This window comes from Pleurodeles waltl, chromosome 8 (genome assembly GCF_031143425.1).
Source record: "Pleurodeles waltl isolate 20211129_DDA chromosome 8, aPleWal1.hap1.20221129, whole genome shotgun sequence".
Classification (NCBI taxonomy): domain Eukaryota; kingdom Metazoa; phylum Chordata; class Amphibia; order Caudata; family Salamandridae; genus Pleurodeles; species Pleurodeles waltl.
Genome location: NC_090447.1, coordinates 1,194,262,474 through 1,194,279,039, shown reverse-complemented (window position 1 = coordinate 1,194,279,039; position 16,566 = coordinate 1,194,262,474). Strand labels below are relative to the sequence as shown.

Sequence of the window (16,566 nt, the reverse complement as noted above, 5' to 3'; positions counted from 1 at the left end):
CACTTCCTGCTGTAAATGGGATGGATGGTCCTCAGTCAGTCATTCTAGGAAAGGTGGAAAATGTGTCAATGGTATTAGGGTGCATCCCCACTGAACAATCTGTAGGACCCACTCGCCTTAAGTCACCACCTGCCACCCTAATAGAAAAAGCTGGATCTATGGTCAATGACACAGTGTTACTATGTGCCACAAAAGCCACACCAAAGGCATTTTGCAGCTGCAGCAGCCGTGACGGGGAGATGGCAGAATGGTTTGCACTCAGCCCCTAGTCTTTTAGTGGTCTGTGGGTACCATGGCCGTGGCCTCGAAAGGGCTGAGGGGTTTGCCAGACTGGGTGCATCTGCTGACAGTACTAAAAGCCTCTACAATAGCCACAGAGGGGTTGACATTGGTGGTATGGCTGACGTTGTGGAGCAGGCAGACCAATGAGCATGCTACGGCCCGACTATCTTCAAAGAGCTTGAGGGAAGGGTTCCCTTTCACTCACACAGGCGAGACCTATCAAAAGACATGTTTAATCAAAGTAGACTGCACTTCTCCCAAAAAGGACATCATTCAAGTATAACTACTGAGGGATACATTGGCATCAATTGCCCTACTGAGACAATCTGTTGTGTAATATACATTGGATAGTAAAGTTAGCCGCATCATGGTCATTCTTCATGGCTTGTGTGGGAAAGCGGGCCGCAAATTGTCTGGAATACAGATTGACCTAACTCGCTGAGCCTTGCATGACAACAAGACTCTCTGGCGTGGGTGCGGAGTTTCGCAGGTTTCGCCGACAGAATAGTAAAATTTGTCTGTTTACCGGAGGTACCAAGCTGTGTTTAACCCAGGCCCTAAGAAAGGTGTCTGCAAGGGTCTCACTTAACAGAACTAATAGGTCTGTATTGATTTGCCCAGTCTGAAGCACCTTGGTGAGTATACTGATCTCCCCCTCCACTATGGGCAACTGTAGTTCAAGGACCTCAGCTTCCTTCCGCACGACCACTGCGAAGGAAGCATTATCTTCTGTAGCAGGACCAGATGGGGAAATTAGTCTTGTATCTGATGCGGTGTCCAGGCCACTGGCATCCTGAAGGTCCTCATACCAGTTATAGTTGGTATACGTTTTGGCAATTTTAGAGCCAAGATCTTAGTGATAGTTATCAGAATCAGTTCCAAATAAGGCATGTAGATGTGTGGCCCCTTCCATGAGGCAAAGGAAGTGTACTGGAGTCAGATGGAACAACAAAGGCCCTTGGTGCAATTAAATCAGGGCGCAGTCGTGGACAGTGTCACAGTGGTGCCGAGATGGAGAGCACAATGGGATGAGCTTTGCCGTCTGGCAACGGCGTTAATGATCTGGAATGGGTTGTGGCACCAGAATTGTGGCAGAGTGGAGTCTGTGGTGGTTCCATTGAGTCCAAATGGCACCCAGGGAGGACCCGCCAGTGGAGTCCTTGATGGAGATACTTGTGGTTCCTTGGTGTGCCATAGGGAGCTGGTAGTCAGCCAAAGAGGTGCAGCATGGCTTCACAAAACCCCTGGATTTGTTGCAGCATTACAAATGACTCTGAAGGAGACTGGCTTTAGGAGTGAGACTGAGAGACACACTGACACCCTTGAGTGTTCTCTGGAGTCCGAGAATGACTGGGAATGGTCTGAATTCCACTTGGAATTTTATGTTTCTTCTTCAACTTACCTGAAGACTTCGAGTGTGATAAAGATTGACAAAAGGAATGACTTTGGGAGTGGGACCAGGTCCTTCCCTTAGACCTCAACCAGTCCCTGCTTGGAGTTTTCCGGTGCTTCAAAACGTAGAGTTTAGCTTTGCCTTCCTAGATGGCCTTGAGGTTCATCAAGACAAAGTTACTGCAGGCTTTGAAGTTGTGTTCCAATGCCAGGCACCACAGACCTAATGGAGATCTTTCAGACATTTGATTGCAGCAGTCAATACAAATTTTAAAAGATGACTTTTGAAGGGAGGGGGGGTATTTTCCTAGCACAATGGAATGTTAAGATCCATTTTGGCAAAACAGTCTCAAAGAAACAAGGAGTAACTCAGGATGCACATCCGGTGGTTCGGAAAGGAAGGAACTGATGTCGGTGTGTAAGGGTGGTGTTTATATGCAACTCCACATGTCACTCCTGGAGCAGAAAGACATTGGCAGGGAGCCGCACAACGTCACCTACCGGAATGCAGGAGTAAAAATGGGTATGTGAGGAAGAGGTAGTTGAAAGGTGGTAAAGGGTGGTGAGGAAAGGCTAAGTAAAGGGAGCCACCAGTAGAGGAAGGCAGGGAGAGAGGTAGAGAGACAAGGGAGGAAGAGGAAGAGAGACAGAGAGAATAAGAGTATTGTGACTGTTCCAGTCATTTTACCAGTGGGCTGCCTGGGAAGGTGGAGGTTCTTGGCAGCTGCCCACTTTGCCAATGGCTTGAAAGGACTGTTTTAAATGCCCACTGCCTCAGATATATAAATCATTCATTTATTGAATGCACCCAGCACTCAATTTAAGATAGTAGTGATTGCATTTCCATCCCAATCCTGAAACGCCTGTGGAGCCTTATGGACTCCGAGGTTAAAGACGGAACGAATCATACTTCCAAGATACCCTCTGAAACTACCCACTGCAACGGAGCCCCTTGAGGCCTCATTAATAAAATCCCTATCTTATGTGTGCGTTTCTGTGCAAGCGTCCACATTTATTATCAAATCCCGCAAAATGTTAAGAATACTATACATTTCCAAACACTTTTGCAAAATCATTCCTTCAGTCTCGGCTTACCCAATTCAGTGGATACTTCGTCTGGCGTGGTTGCAGCCGTAAATATATTGAGTCGTTTTCCTATGTAGAGCCCTCGTCTACTGATTAGGAGAAAGAGAAAGGGATTAAAATTCAAAGAGCCAAACACTGAAAACTGCTCTGATTCCAAACTATTGCGGATAAACTGCGCCATTTCATTACAGCCATAAACACTGCCTGAAAGAGGAGCCTTCCAAACATCGCACCCACAGAATTACTAAATTAGCTAACCTGCCTGTTGGCAAGACATACAAATTAATCTTTGCATTCAAGATAAGCATACATTATGCAGGTAATTGGGCACAGAAGCTCAATTCCCCACTCATCCCTTTGCAAAAGATTAGCATAATTGCAGGTTATTCAAATCCTAATTGTTTTCTATCGAAGTGGTTAGGAAGCCCAATTTAGCAGAGAGCAGCTAATTAGGCGCAGGAGTTGCGAGTCATAGCTGGAAATATGTACACATTCTGGCTCCAAGTTGTAATTTCTGTTACATCAAATATTGCACAATTCATAAGCGAAACAATGAATGCCGATCAAAAACGTCCTTCTTACAAACGAGGCGCTCATCTGGCATCCATCAATGGGCTTCTTTCTTGGGTTTAACTGTCTGATTCACGGGCACGACAGCCCATGCCCATAATTAGCCCAGGTTGCATGCTGCCAATTCTCGTCGAAAATTAAAACCCTCGAATTATATTTCTGTTATCATTCACGCAACAGCCTCCATTTGGAACTAATAATGTGTACAAATTATGAAAGAACAGCTATTGACACTCGAGAAAACACACAGAGGACAATAAGGTTAATGTTTACTGACCGTAGCAGTTTGGTATTTCGGCCCTTTATGTTTAAAATCAAACATCCCTTTTTCAGAGAACTGGCTCATCTGATAAGAGCCAAGCAAATCATTTCCTTTAAACACACAATCTTTCCTGTTTGCGGATTGTTTGGGTTCCCTGAAAATTCTACTGTGACTGCTTGTTTTATTGCATAATCATGGTTGCCACAGTAACATATTGCTTCCCTACCATTATAATCCATGCCAGTGGTTTGTTTTCAGGTGACTAAACACCGTCTGCGCCACTGGCTGCGCGGTGGGTAGAAACACATCATTATTAAATTATAATGCACATGGTTTGTAACTGGCACTTGAAAATGACTTCATATATTACATTCAAATGCCCATTGTCTATCAACCAGAAAAAAAACATTAGTCCTAGAAATGTGCCCTTTAACACAACATGCACATATAATACAATGTCCTCGCGCCAAAATATTCATAGGGAGCAGCTTCTAAATTGTTAAATGGAACTAAGAAAGAAAGAAGAAAAAAAAATACTACAACCATGAATTGTTGGTGCTACGATTCCCTCAAACAGCATATGGACCAACCACTGTTACACCAATAATCATACACATAATTTAACGATCGTATCATTATTAACATTCATAATACATATAAAAGAAGCATTCAAATAATATAGTTGAATAAAACTGATTGACAGCAATATACTCTACAAACATAGCTTAATATAACCGCTTAATTTGAGCCGGTGGTTTCCGGAGCGGGGCACTGGCACTTACTTTTGAGGACCGGCACTTATTTTTCTGCCTCAAGCATTTACTGCGAGAAAAAGACATATGGGAAAGACGAATGAAAAGAAAAACGAAAAAGCGTCACAAAGGGAGAAACCTGCAAGAGTGAGCTGAAGGGACATGGAGTGCCTGTAAATGGATTCAAGAGGTCCGAGATGGCTTCAGGATTCCGCTGTTTATACTGGGCTCGCACATTTGATTGCAGCAGCCGCGAGTTTCAGAGGAGAGCTTTGGGCACCGGCACGTTTTTATTTACAAAGTAAGTCTTAAAGAGGAATCCTTACAGTACCAAGGACAAACCGCCCACCAACATATCTCTCAGAAGACTCAGTGGATGAGGGATGGACTTGAAGGTTATCAACACATTTCGGCTAAACCTTATGATGATATCTGCCTTCCTTAGAACGATAATGATTAATTAAATTAGAAAACCGAGGAAAGTTAGCACAGAGGCATGAAAGATAAATACAACCTAAAAGGAACCGGTAGGAGGAGTATGCGAGATCCCATGTCGATGGAATGAGGGAGAAAACTGTAGGTAAATTTCCCTGGACCATGCGAAAACAGAATGAACTGAAAAGGCAACCACACGGAAAACCTATTGCTGAGCACAATAACAGCAATAACTCGACAAGGATGGGGGCATGTGAGGAAAAACAGGAAATGGAGAGAGGTAGAGCGAGAGAGAAAAGGAGAGAGGAGAACTTGAGAGAGGAGTAAAGGAGCAGGTAGTTTGATCATTTTTGCCAGGGCTGCTTTTGGATTCTAGTCCGGCCCCCAGTTATATTACTTTATCCAATGTTTTTCAATAGAAGCCAAAGTGCTCCAAGGGCACTTCAACACCTGTAAACCCATTTGCTGAACAGCAGCAGATCAGCCAGTATTGTCCTTTCCTTACTAAATGCCTTTCTTGCATCATGGTGGCTCAAATTATACGTAGTTAGAATGGAGATTCTCTAAAGTCGGTCACTGGTGGAGGGTCTTTCTGTGCCCCTGCGATTCAGCCCAAAGACGAGGCTTGAGGTGCATTGCTTGACTGGACCTCCGAGTCAGATCCTCGGTCACATGACGCATGGGCCCGGTTCAGTGGTGAAATCCACTGCTGTTATCAAACTATCAAAGCCCTATCGGCCCTTCTGGGGATCTCACAAAGGACTCCAAACAATTCCCTTCTTTTGAAGATGATCTGTTCTTCTGCTACCACACCCCTAAAAATCAACATTAATAAACATGAAATGAATGGAAATCCTGGTCTACAGAAGACGGAAATGCAAAACAAGCTATGTCCACAGGGGTAGAAAAGCAACTTTGGTGGATAAGGAAAAGTTAAATAAGTATATGGTGTTAAGAAGACTGTCTCTTGTCTCCAGACTAAGGGGATTTCATAGTAAGATCACATATCTATTCAGAGTGCAGTACTTGCACACTAGGCAGGAGGCATGTTAAACTCCATGCACAACAAGAAAAAGGTTGGGTTACATCTACAAAACATGTAACTGAGGGCTTCAAAAACATCTGACTGACTCAGAGATCAAATAGCTTCATATTCTTCCCAGATCCAGGAGATTATGAAACTAGATAAGTAAAACTTTCTCACAAATCTTTCTAAACATAAGGGAAAGGTGGGGCGGTGTAGCTATATGGGCAGCAACATACAGAGGTGTGAAAATGGGCACTGCTGCTTTACGGAAGTACCCATCACCTATATCATAGTCCCCTCTCAAGGGCAGTTGGTCCGCTTCTTTGCTTGTGGAGACTTAGGATCCATCCCTATATGCATACAATCAACATAGTTTTTCTTTCATGGGGAGGAGGGTATGTTGCTTTTGATGTAAATATAAATCACCCTGATGGAGAAATAGCATTACACGTAACTTGTCCTTCTATTTATGGGATCCCCATTGACAACAGCATCACTAAATAGATTAGAAAACCCATCCCCTTACTTGAAATAGTGAAAAAAAGGGGCACCTCATGCTCTCACCAATGAGACGCCTCAAAAATCCTGTCCAACCCCTACATCAGCCACATTCTGAATCTAAACAGTAGTGCCTTTTGAAGAGTGTATTACCAGTTTATGCTTTTCCTCCACTTGACCCCATTAGTACCAGTTCTGCTGCCTTTCAAACAACCTAGTATTACTATTTTGTTGATTCACGCAGTTAGGCATATCGCACCTCTACAGTTTAGACCGGAAAAAGTGCACAGTTACTTTTGTGTACGTGTTCACAGTAGCACTGAACTGCTCTCCAAGACGTTGATTTTCTGTATTTTCTCCTACGTAAATAAACATAAAGTGAATCCAAACTGATATATCAGACTGCCATAAATATTTTGTGTCATTGCTTACTTATGTGTAAAATCAATAACAATAGTTGCAAATTAAAGAGAGTAAATCTCAATAACCATGTAGGCTGCAGTAATAGCTATCCAGAACACAGTTTTTCATGAAATATGCGGTAAGGAAGATTTATTCATCAGTTCAGATCGATGACCTGTAAGGTCTAGAAGGACTACCTTGAATTCCAAAACAGAAGAGGGTATCTAAATTGTAGAAACATGTTGTTAATCCTCTCCAAGATGTTTTTAAATAGTGAGACCCTGAAGAAGATGTTTATGAAGGACATATCCTGTAAGCCGTAAAGGTAGCAAGGAGTACCTTCACAATCTTATTATATAATACAAAGATGTGTGTCTGTGGTAGGGGCGGGACATGATATGGCACCTCAAATGTACCCTGCAAGAGCTTTTCCGGGAGGCCTATTTTATTCTTAGCATATCTGATGCTCCTCATGAGAATAGCCCAAAGGAGGGAGTGGGAAGTATCAGTCTGTTGTCTTTCTCTACAGAGATCCTGGCTATATACACGTCCCTGGGTACTTAACTGTGAATCCTAAAAAGTGGGGCTATGTGACACTCCATCCCTTCTATATACATTGTACAATCTACTGGTATGGATATACAATCTTTACCCTACCCTTTCAAACTCTTTATTCACCTATTTAAAATTCTCTCCACCACATTTCTTTCGTTGCCAATGCCACCCCAACCAAAATGTGTTGTTAAAGTGATTTTTATTAAGTGGATGCTATCTCAGAGCCTGTTGTAGATTGTTGTTTTAATTGTTGTGTATTAACTTGTATAATGGTATACCATCTTGTATAGAAGGAACCTAACACTCACAGATATTAGGCTTAGGTAACAAAACACAGTACGAATGACCCTAAAATGTATACATATATGATATTACAATAAAAGAATACAGAATAAGTGAGTCTAGCCCTAGGCCATCTATGAAGGAATATGCTCATATTCTGGAGAAGGGGACAACCTAAAGATGAAAAGATGAAGAGAGTAAGTGTGTGTGTCGGAGAGAGGGAGAGGGAGAGGGAGAGGGAGAGGGAGAGGGAGAGAGTTATCATGGTTATATCATGGTTATGTCTCTCATCATCTTTTCTCCATCAGAATCACATCTGCCAACCCCACCTACATGCACTAAAGAGTGAGATGGCAGTCACATAGACTTTTTGCCATTCTGCAACTGTTAGGGAAAAACGTGTTAAGCCGGCCGAGCGCAAGAAAGCTGAAGGCTCTGTATACACTGCAGCCCTATTGCGAAAAATCACACATCGAGCCCGGGCAGACTCACTAATGGTGGAAGCAGTGGACCATTCAAACACATAGCTGTGAGCTAGGGAGGAGTGGGCTTGAAGAAGTAGAGATGCCTACATACTTCATAGTATCAGGTGGACTGAGGGCTATGCACCTTCAAGACCCACAGCATTGGATGATGAGGCATATGGAGTGCAATAGCATTGCGTCCTCATTCGGCTTTGACAGCATCCCTATGGCGCTATACTTATTTTATCGATTAAAACAAATGATCCATTGACACAGACTTTCCACACTCCCCTCCTAACATACCAACAACATTGGATGCTGTGACTAACTTCAAAAACAAGCTGTTGTTGGGGCACTCCTGAATCCAGGCATTTATCAGCATTACACCTTCAAAAGAGACAAGTGGAGCAAACACCTGTGAATGACATGCCCCTCGTCTTCCTCAGACTCCTTTACTGGACAAACTTTCTAGGTCTGCTCTTGGGCACCAATTAAGGAAATTATACTATACTGCAAGTTACAGTGAAACTAAAATCAGTTACCCTACACAGCATGACGATGTCAAACTTACTCCTATGGTGGTTGATAATACAAGCTATGCAGTGAGATGATCCGCCAAGATTTGATGTCTTTCATGCAACAAGGGGGATCAAGTAAGCCATAGCTCACTTAACATGATTTGCACTGATAATGCACACAGATCAGCTAGTATATCTAAAGTGTATAACTGTTGTAAACGGTATGTATGTGCAAACAATTGTGAATAAAGTGCGTTTCAGATGATGCTTGCCAGACTAAGAAAGGAGCGTTATCTGATTATACCTTCAGCTTTGCTTGTGGGCATCTACAAAGCATAACAATGACACAGTAAATGTCTTCCATATGGAAAACAGACTCATCACCCTTAAAGGAAGCACCACAGTGTGCCAAGCAAGTCATAAACATGCAGAAAACTGAGACGAAAGGAATAAATGCCATTTTCTAACATACATAAAGCTTGACGTCTAGAATCCTGAATCTCTTATTATTCAATTTCAGGACTGTTTGTATTGTTGAATTAGAGATATCCAAGAATGCAGATGGTGGTAAATGTTATGAGAGTCTGGTCTCCACGACTGCCATCGACTTTCCCTCTGACAGGTTGATTCGTATACTTGATGCATTACTTTCTTATACTCTTCCCAGCTCGTAATCCCCTCCCTCACCATTGCTCTGGACTGATGGAACCCTACCTAACAATGCTGCAGGGAACTTATGTGGATGCTTTAGGATTGTGATCTCTGCATGAAACCCGTCAACAGTTTGCACAAAAACGTATTCTATTTCTTAAGATCTTTAGCTATTTTTTTATTCTAGGTAGTCATATAGCATGAAGCAAGCAACATGGGCAATGGCACGCTTTGCATGTAACAAAGTAGCACAAACCATTCACAGTGATCAAGTATAGTAATAATATGCATAAGACTGCAGTAAGTAGATTGCTATTTGAGGCTTGGAAAAGGTGGGTTCTGCACATTTTTGGAACTGAATGAAGATTAGCGATCAGTCTTATTTTATATGGGAGTTGATTCCAAATTCTTATGGTTTAACAGAATAAGGTCGGATTCAGACTCTCTCTGTTGTTTTTATTTGGGGAGGGATCTCCAGCAGGAGACTGGATTTACATAAGACAGTTGTACTCAACCAAAATGTTGCGTTTTAATTGTTGCCTAGCCTGTAGATATTTACCCAGAAAATTATTAGCTAGTACCTAAAACAAGAATCATTACAGTATCAACCCACATATCGAAATACCTTATTCCCGTATCATCTGCCTGTGAAGATGGCACCCTCGCCATGCACAGTTTTCTCATCAATTTTACTGCAAATGTTATAGGAGTATTATCAATGATGTCAAAGAAGAGGTCATTAGTGATGTAATATCTTGGGTAATTAGTGCATGGGGAGGGTGTGAGTTATAGTTATCTTAGGGAACAAGTTGTTACTTGAAATAACTCTAAGAGCTGAAGTTCTATGGTTTTATGCATGTAAAATCTGAACCTAACTATAACATCTCTGTAGGCTTTGTTTTTAGTAAATGTCTAAGTTTTTTTTAAATTCTATTTCCTAACTATAACATCTGGTAACCTTTGTTATTTTCAGTGAATTTCTAGGTTTTTTTTGTAACGTTAAGTAAGATGCTTATTACCATGCGCAATGGGGGTGGATGCAGGGCCTGGCTACCTAATTTCCTTATTTACAGCAGAATCCTCAGTAGAAAATCCTTTTAGTTTTCCACTTCAATTCCATCAAGATGGCATGCAGATGTGGCACACATTTGGCATAAATTCAGAATGTTAGCACTCTAGCTGCTCGTTAGAACACTGTAAACTGCTGGTCACCAGGGATTTTACTGGCAGTCTGCTGCTGGTGTTGAAAATGCACTTGTCGGTCCGCATGTCAATGTTTTAATGAAATAGAAGAGAACGATATTAGAGAACTCACTTAAAACACGCTAACTTTTTTCTACAGCACAAACCATCATTTCTATGACAAAATGAACCCTTTAATTTTGTTCCTTTCCAAATTAAATGTTTTAAGTTTTAAAAGTTTGATTCAATCAAGAGGGCTTAAATTTGGTCATTAAAAAAAACTGTTAGCACTCTAGCTGTTCTTTAGAATACTCTGGGAGGCTACAGTAGAACACAAGGGAATCAACGGACAGGCTGCTCCTGTTGGAAGTAAAACAGGAAGATATTTTAGAACTCTCTTAAAACGTTCCCTTACCTTTCTTTCTACAGCACTAATCATAATTTCTCTAACAAAATGAACCCCTAATTGTGTCGCTTTCAAAATTAAATGCTTTATGTTTTACCAGTTTGATTCAATCAATATGGCTTCAGGTGTGCCACACTTTTGGCATAAAAAAGACTTAGCGCTCTAGCTGTTCTTTAGAACACTCTGGGAGGCTACAGTAGGACACAGAGGAATCAATTGACAGGCTGCCCCTGCTGGAAGTAAATGTTTACTGAGAATGTCTGACAACATTCTAATACGGCTGAGAAAGATATTGTGAATGTACAGAAAATATGCCTTCATTTTAGGTTCTGGAGCATCCTTCCATAATCTCTATGGGAAAATCAAGAGAAACGGTTTTCTCTCAAACATGATTCAGGAACTCCCATCAGAGTAAAATCACCTTAGAACACACCACAATTCCTAAAATTTAGTCTGGTAGCATCAGCATATGATTTCTATTTTAACAAAAATGTGTTACCATCCTTTATACGTTTTCCTTTTGGTGACCCTCAAAACCTGCCATTCACTACAATGCATTTCAGTGGGTGCTATTGTGCATATTGGTCCCAAGGTGAATGCTAGCCCTCTCTGGTTGAAGTGCTGACAGCCAATCAGATCTCACCATGATATCTGTGGTTAGTCTCTGCCCAGATATACAAATTTGTTTTTCTTTTAATATCTCAAAAACTACTGAACGGATTTATACCAAATAAGAAAAAGCATGACATGCAGAGCACAATTTACCTATCAGACAAATTTGATGTAATTCCGTCCAGCGGTTAGGGCTGTAGTCATCTATACGTCTCCTATGGAAATTAACATGGGAAACTCTTTTTTTTTTTTTTTTAAGCCCCTCCCCCTTTTTTCTCTGCCTTTGCTTAACAGATCAACTCAAAACTTTACATCTGCAACGAGAAATACCGGCACACTTTAAAAATAAAAATAAAACGTTTTTGTGGAGACCAAACAACAACAAAGATATAGCCAAGTCAAAAAATGCCTTTCAAAACCAGTAGTAGAACATTTGCGAGTATGGAGTTACGCCTGCTCATCTATCTGGACGATATTCTGCTTATGCACCAATGCCCTCGGACGCTGACCCACCAGTTGCAGGGGAAGTTCTAACTCCTGGAATCCTTGGGGTTTGTGGTGAATGAACAGAAGCCAGCTTTATGCCCTTCGAAGTCACTCCGGTTCCTGGGGATCGTGGAGGAGTCTGTGCAGGCAACTCTCAGTCTTCCTATACACAAGTTCTCCACGATACAACACGAGTTACACAGAACATTAGCCAAGACCCAGATATCTCTGCACCATTTGCCACATATAGTGGGTCTCCTTTCCATACACGCAATTTTCCAGGGCCCTCTTCATTACCGGGAACTGCAGTCTCTTGAGACTTCCCATCTTCAACGAGGCTTTACCTACTCCCAACTTGTACCCCTCTTAGAGGAGGCGAGGGAGGAACCTTTCTGGTGGATTGCTCATATCGAAGCCTGGGACGGACAGGCAAACTTCGGTTCTCAACAGTATCCAGTAATAGAATCCGAGGCCAGCAAGTCAGGCTAGGGAACACAGTGCGGGGAGTTTTCCGCAGGAGGAGAATGGTTGTCTAAAGAACAAGCCTTGCATCTAAATTCCCTGGAACTAATGGTGGATTCATTTGCCATCAAATGTTGGACAAGACGCAAGTGTGTGTCCTTCTCCAGAGGGACAATGTAGCAGCGGTTCGCTATATCAATCATCTCGGAGGCATGCAGTCCAAAATGTTCTCTGGTCTAGCCTGGACATTTTGGGCGTATTGTCTAACACATCAGACCTCAGTGTCAGCAGAACATCTGCTGGAACATCCAATCTGGCAGCGGATTGGTACTCCCGCCATTGGGGAGATTCCAGCCTTTGGAAGCTCCATCTGGCAATGTTTCGACAGATCCAGGGTTGTTTGGGGGCCCTTCTCTATCGACCTATTTGCCTCGCGACTGGATTCACAGCTGCACAGATATTGCAGCTGGCGCCAAGATCCCAATGCAGAGTTCATGGATGCTTTTCTCCTAGACTGGAAGAAGGAGAAAGGATACGCCTTCCTTCCATTCGCAATGCTGATGCGTCTCTCCACTCAGGTCCACAAGCAGGTGGCAGATTTGGTAGTGATAACCCAAATCTGGAGGTCTCAAATTTGGTTTCCAGCTCTGATGGAACTTTCTTGAGATTTTCCAATCCCTCTTCCCCTGTTTCTGGATCCTCTCTAGGATCCACAAGGCCGTCAACACCACCAAGTGCTAACAGGTTCCTTACATCTGATGGCTTGGCGGATTACAAGGAACATTGGAAAGTGCTGGGAATTTCACAGGAGGCTGCCACCTTACTCGCTAAAGCTTGGGCGGATAACACAAACAAGAGATATTGAACCTGGGTTTTTTACAACACTTGGATCTCTTGTCCATGTTGGCCTCGGAGGGCATGGCTTTTAGGACCATTAATTCCTTTCGTTCGGCCACTTTTGCAGGTCATCTTCCAATAAAAGGTTGTCTGGTTCGGGAGCACCCTTTGGTTTGTAAAATTCTGAGGGGTATTCACCTATCAGGTCCTCCTGAGCCCAGGTATTCCACGGTGTGGGATGTAATTAAGATTCTTCGCTTATTCAAAGGTCTTCCAATAAATATTTATCAAGGAAGCAGAGGTCCGCAATGTAAGTATGTGTATTTAAAATCACAATGTTTCCCCCCTTATCTGCTGGCCTGATTATGATGATGTTGGTATATCAACATATCCATATGGTGAATTAATCAGAATGCAAAGAAATTGTTCTAGTGAAAAGGAAGTACAATTAAAATATAAAGAGACTATATCAAGGTTTAGAAAAAGAGGTTATAATCAAAAAATGCTAGCTAAGAATTTAGAAAGAATGAAAACCATCAATCAGGATGATTTATTATTCTCAAAGTATTCTAGCACAGGAGAACAGTTATCTGATGAAAATAGAGTAAGAATGATAATGAATTATACCAAGGAAAGTGGCTTAATAAAGAACATATTATGTAAACATTAGCATGTGATATGTAGGGATCCACATTTAGGACCCAAGATAGGCTCAGGACCGATGATCACATATCGGAAGGCACCGTCAGTCAAAGATTATATAGTGAAAAGCCACTTTTCATTAAAAAATCAACAATCCTGGCTAATGGAACAGCAGCAGGGTTTTGTTAAATGTAACAATTGCAAAGCTTGCAAGATTGGAAAAGCAATGAAATCTGTGAAAATGTCCAATGGAGCGGACATATATATCAAACACAGAATAATTTGTAATACTAAATTCACTGTATATGTGATAGAATGCCATTGTGTCTCAAAATATGTGGGTAGAAAAGGGGCCTAGAAAGAGAATTTTAGAGCATATCAGAGCAATTATACATAATGACTTAACCTATGCTGTAACTAAACATCTCAAAATGCATGGAGATAACGACTGGAAAACTTTAAGGTATTTTGGCTTAGATCATATTCCAGAACATGAAAGAGGCGGTGATAGAATCAGGAAACTAAGGCAATTAGAATCCAGATATATTATTAAAATGAGGGCAAAGATACTATTTGGGATGAATAATGATGAGGAACTTTCTGTACATCTTTGATCAATAACTGGAAAAATGAGGATGAGAGAAATACCGTTTCAGTGATCACAAGCACGATGACATCAAATATGATATATAGAACTGATCTCAAAAACTATATAATCAGCCATATTTTAACTAAACACAGCATTTAGTAACTGAATTCTACATAACTATGTAGAAATTAGTTACCATTTACAAGTCGAATGATGATTTTGATTAGAGTATATTTATTGCATGTATAGGGTGTCCTTTTTTAGTTAGAATCATGTTAAATTGATGTTTATGTGAATTCAGGCATATATATTGATGTATATGGAATAATATGTTATTGTGATTTAGTGAAAAAACATTAGTTTGCTGGCTGTAGATAACATTGTACTACAATGCCCACGATGCATTGTAAAAGTCTGTCAACTCTGAAAGTATAAATAATGACAGAGAGAAAGGACTCCGAAACCGAGAAGAAGACTGTTTAATCGAAACGCGTCGTTTTTTGTTTGTTGCATTGAATAAATTGCGTAAATAAATGAAGAATCCTTAACGGAGTGCACTGCCATGAGATTTTGTAAAACATATATATACATATATATATTTTTTTTTTTCACTGAAAAAAAAAAACCAAAGGTTACATGGACTTTAAAGTTAAGTTCTGAATTTACTCACACAAAACCAAAGAAATTCAGCAGTTACAGTTACCGCTAACTCAAGTAACTATAACTCACACCATAAGGTAACTGTAACTCGTGCCCCCACCATGCACAGTTTTTTTTTATATCAATAATGTTATTGCAAATGTTATAGTGACTATTAGAAAAGGGGTCTCTAGTTGGCAGTTAGTTTGACTTGGACAGGGTGTAAACTATCAATCAATCATTTCTAATGTGCAGCTAATCACCCCTAGGGTCTCAGGGCACTGTTTGTGGACGTACTGCTCACTCGAAGATGCTGTCTGTCTGAGTTTGAGAGGTAGCATGTTCCATATCCAGGCTGCGAGGTAAGAGAAGGATCTTCCTCCTGATGTGCTTTTCCGGATCTTGGGAACAGCAGCGAGGGCAAGCTGGGACGAACAGAGTTGTCTGTTAAGTACCTAGAAGGCGAGGCGGTGGATGAGGTATACCGGTCCTATGTTGTGTAGTGCTTTGTAAGTTTGGATCAGGCGTTTGTATTCGATGCACTTATTGAAAAGTAGGGACCCTCACTCTAGTTTTTTAGTACACACACGTAAATGTAACCAGCTGTGGTTGTGCGTGGAGAGGGTTGGCCACAGGGCCTGACTTATGGCCAGGCCCAGCAGCCTACTCTCCTGCATGCATGAGATTGGAGATAGTGGGTGGTTTACCCATTTTTCCTCCCCCCCAAAAAGGGCAATTTTTTGCCCATGAAGTGTCCCTATGGAACACCTCTATGTGTCCTATGAGGTCAGGATCTGGATCTGCAGAGGATATGCATCCCTATATATCTATATTTGTTAAAACTCTAATATCTCAGAAACGACTGAACGGATTAACACCAAATCACAAAAAGCACAATCTGTGGAACAGGATCTAGCTTTCTGCCAAATTTGGTGTAATTTTTTTCAGCCATTTGGGTTGCAGGTGTGTCTAAAGGCTCTATGGGAAAATGAATGGGGAAAACAAGTTTTGGGAACTTTCAAGACAGAGGCTGAACCGACTGTTGTATTAGTTTTGAACATTTTGTGATGATTTGTCAGTCTGCATCAAAGTTATTGGTAAAACAAAAAACGCTCCTATGGAAACTAGGTCCTAAATGTAGCTACTGACTGGCAACCGCAAGTACAACATAGATAGATATATATATATATATATATATATATATACACACATATATATAGCTAAGTACATACATACATACATACATATATATATACACACATATATATTATCACCAGAAAAGTGTTGGAATCCCAAGGTTACAGAAAACGATGGCGGTTCGAGCGTGGACCCAACAATCCACTTATATACAGCACCAACTCCTTCACAGGACAAAGGACCTGCTCGGGCACTTGTCGTCAGTGCATATGTTTATTGAAACAATGTCTCCTCCTTGTGTCTGAGCAGGGTCCTTTGTACTGTGGAGGAGTTGGTGCTATATATATATATATTTTCATTAAAATCTAAAGATCTTTAATATCGCCAGAACTAAAATT

General features: G+C 41.3%; 1 protein-coding gene across 3 annotated transcripts in view; it reads right to left on the bottom strand.

Annotated features, from left to right (window-relative positions):
• Positions 1 to 16,566, bottom strand: part of MRPS31 (mitochondrial ribosomal protein S31) — a 164,824-nt gene that overhangs the window by 32,537 nt on the left and 115,721 nt on the right. For 2 of the 3 annotated variants that reach the window (XM_069205477.1, XM_069205479.1), the window contains exon 5: positions 2,770 to 2,849. In XM_069205477.1, the coding sequence (XP_069061578.1) occupies positions 2,770 to 2,849 (80 nt within the window). The remainder of the gene's footprint in view (positions 1 to 2,769; positions 2,850 to 16,566) is intronic. The other variant, XM_069205478.1, reaches the window with a different exon arrangement.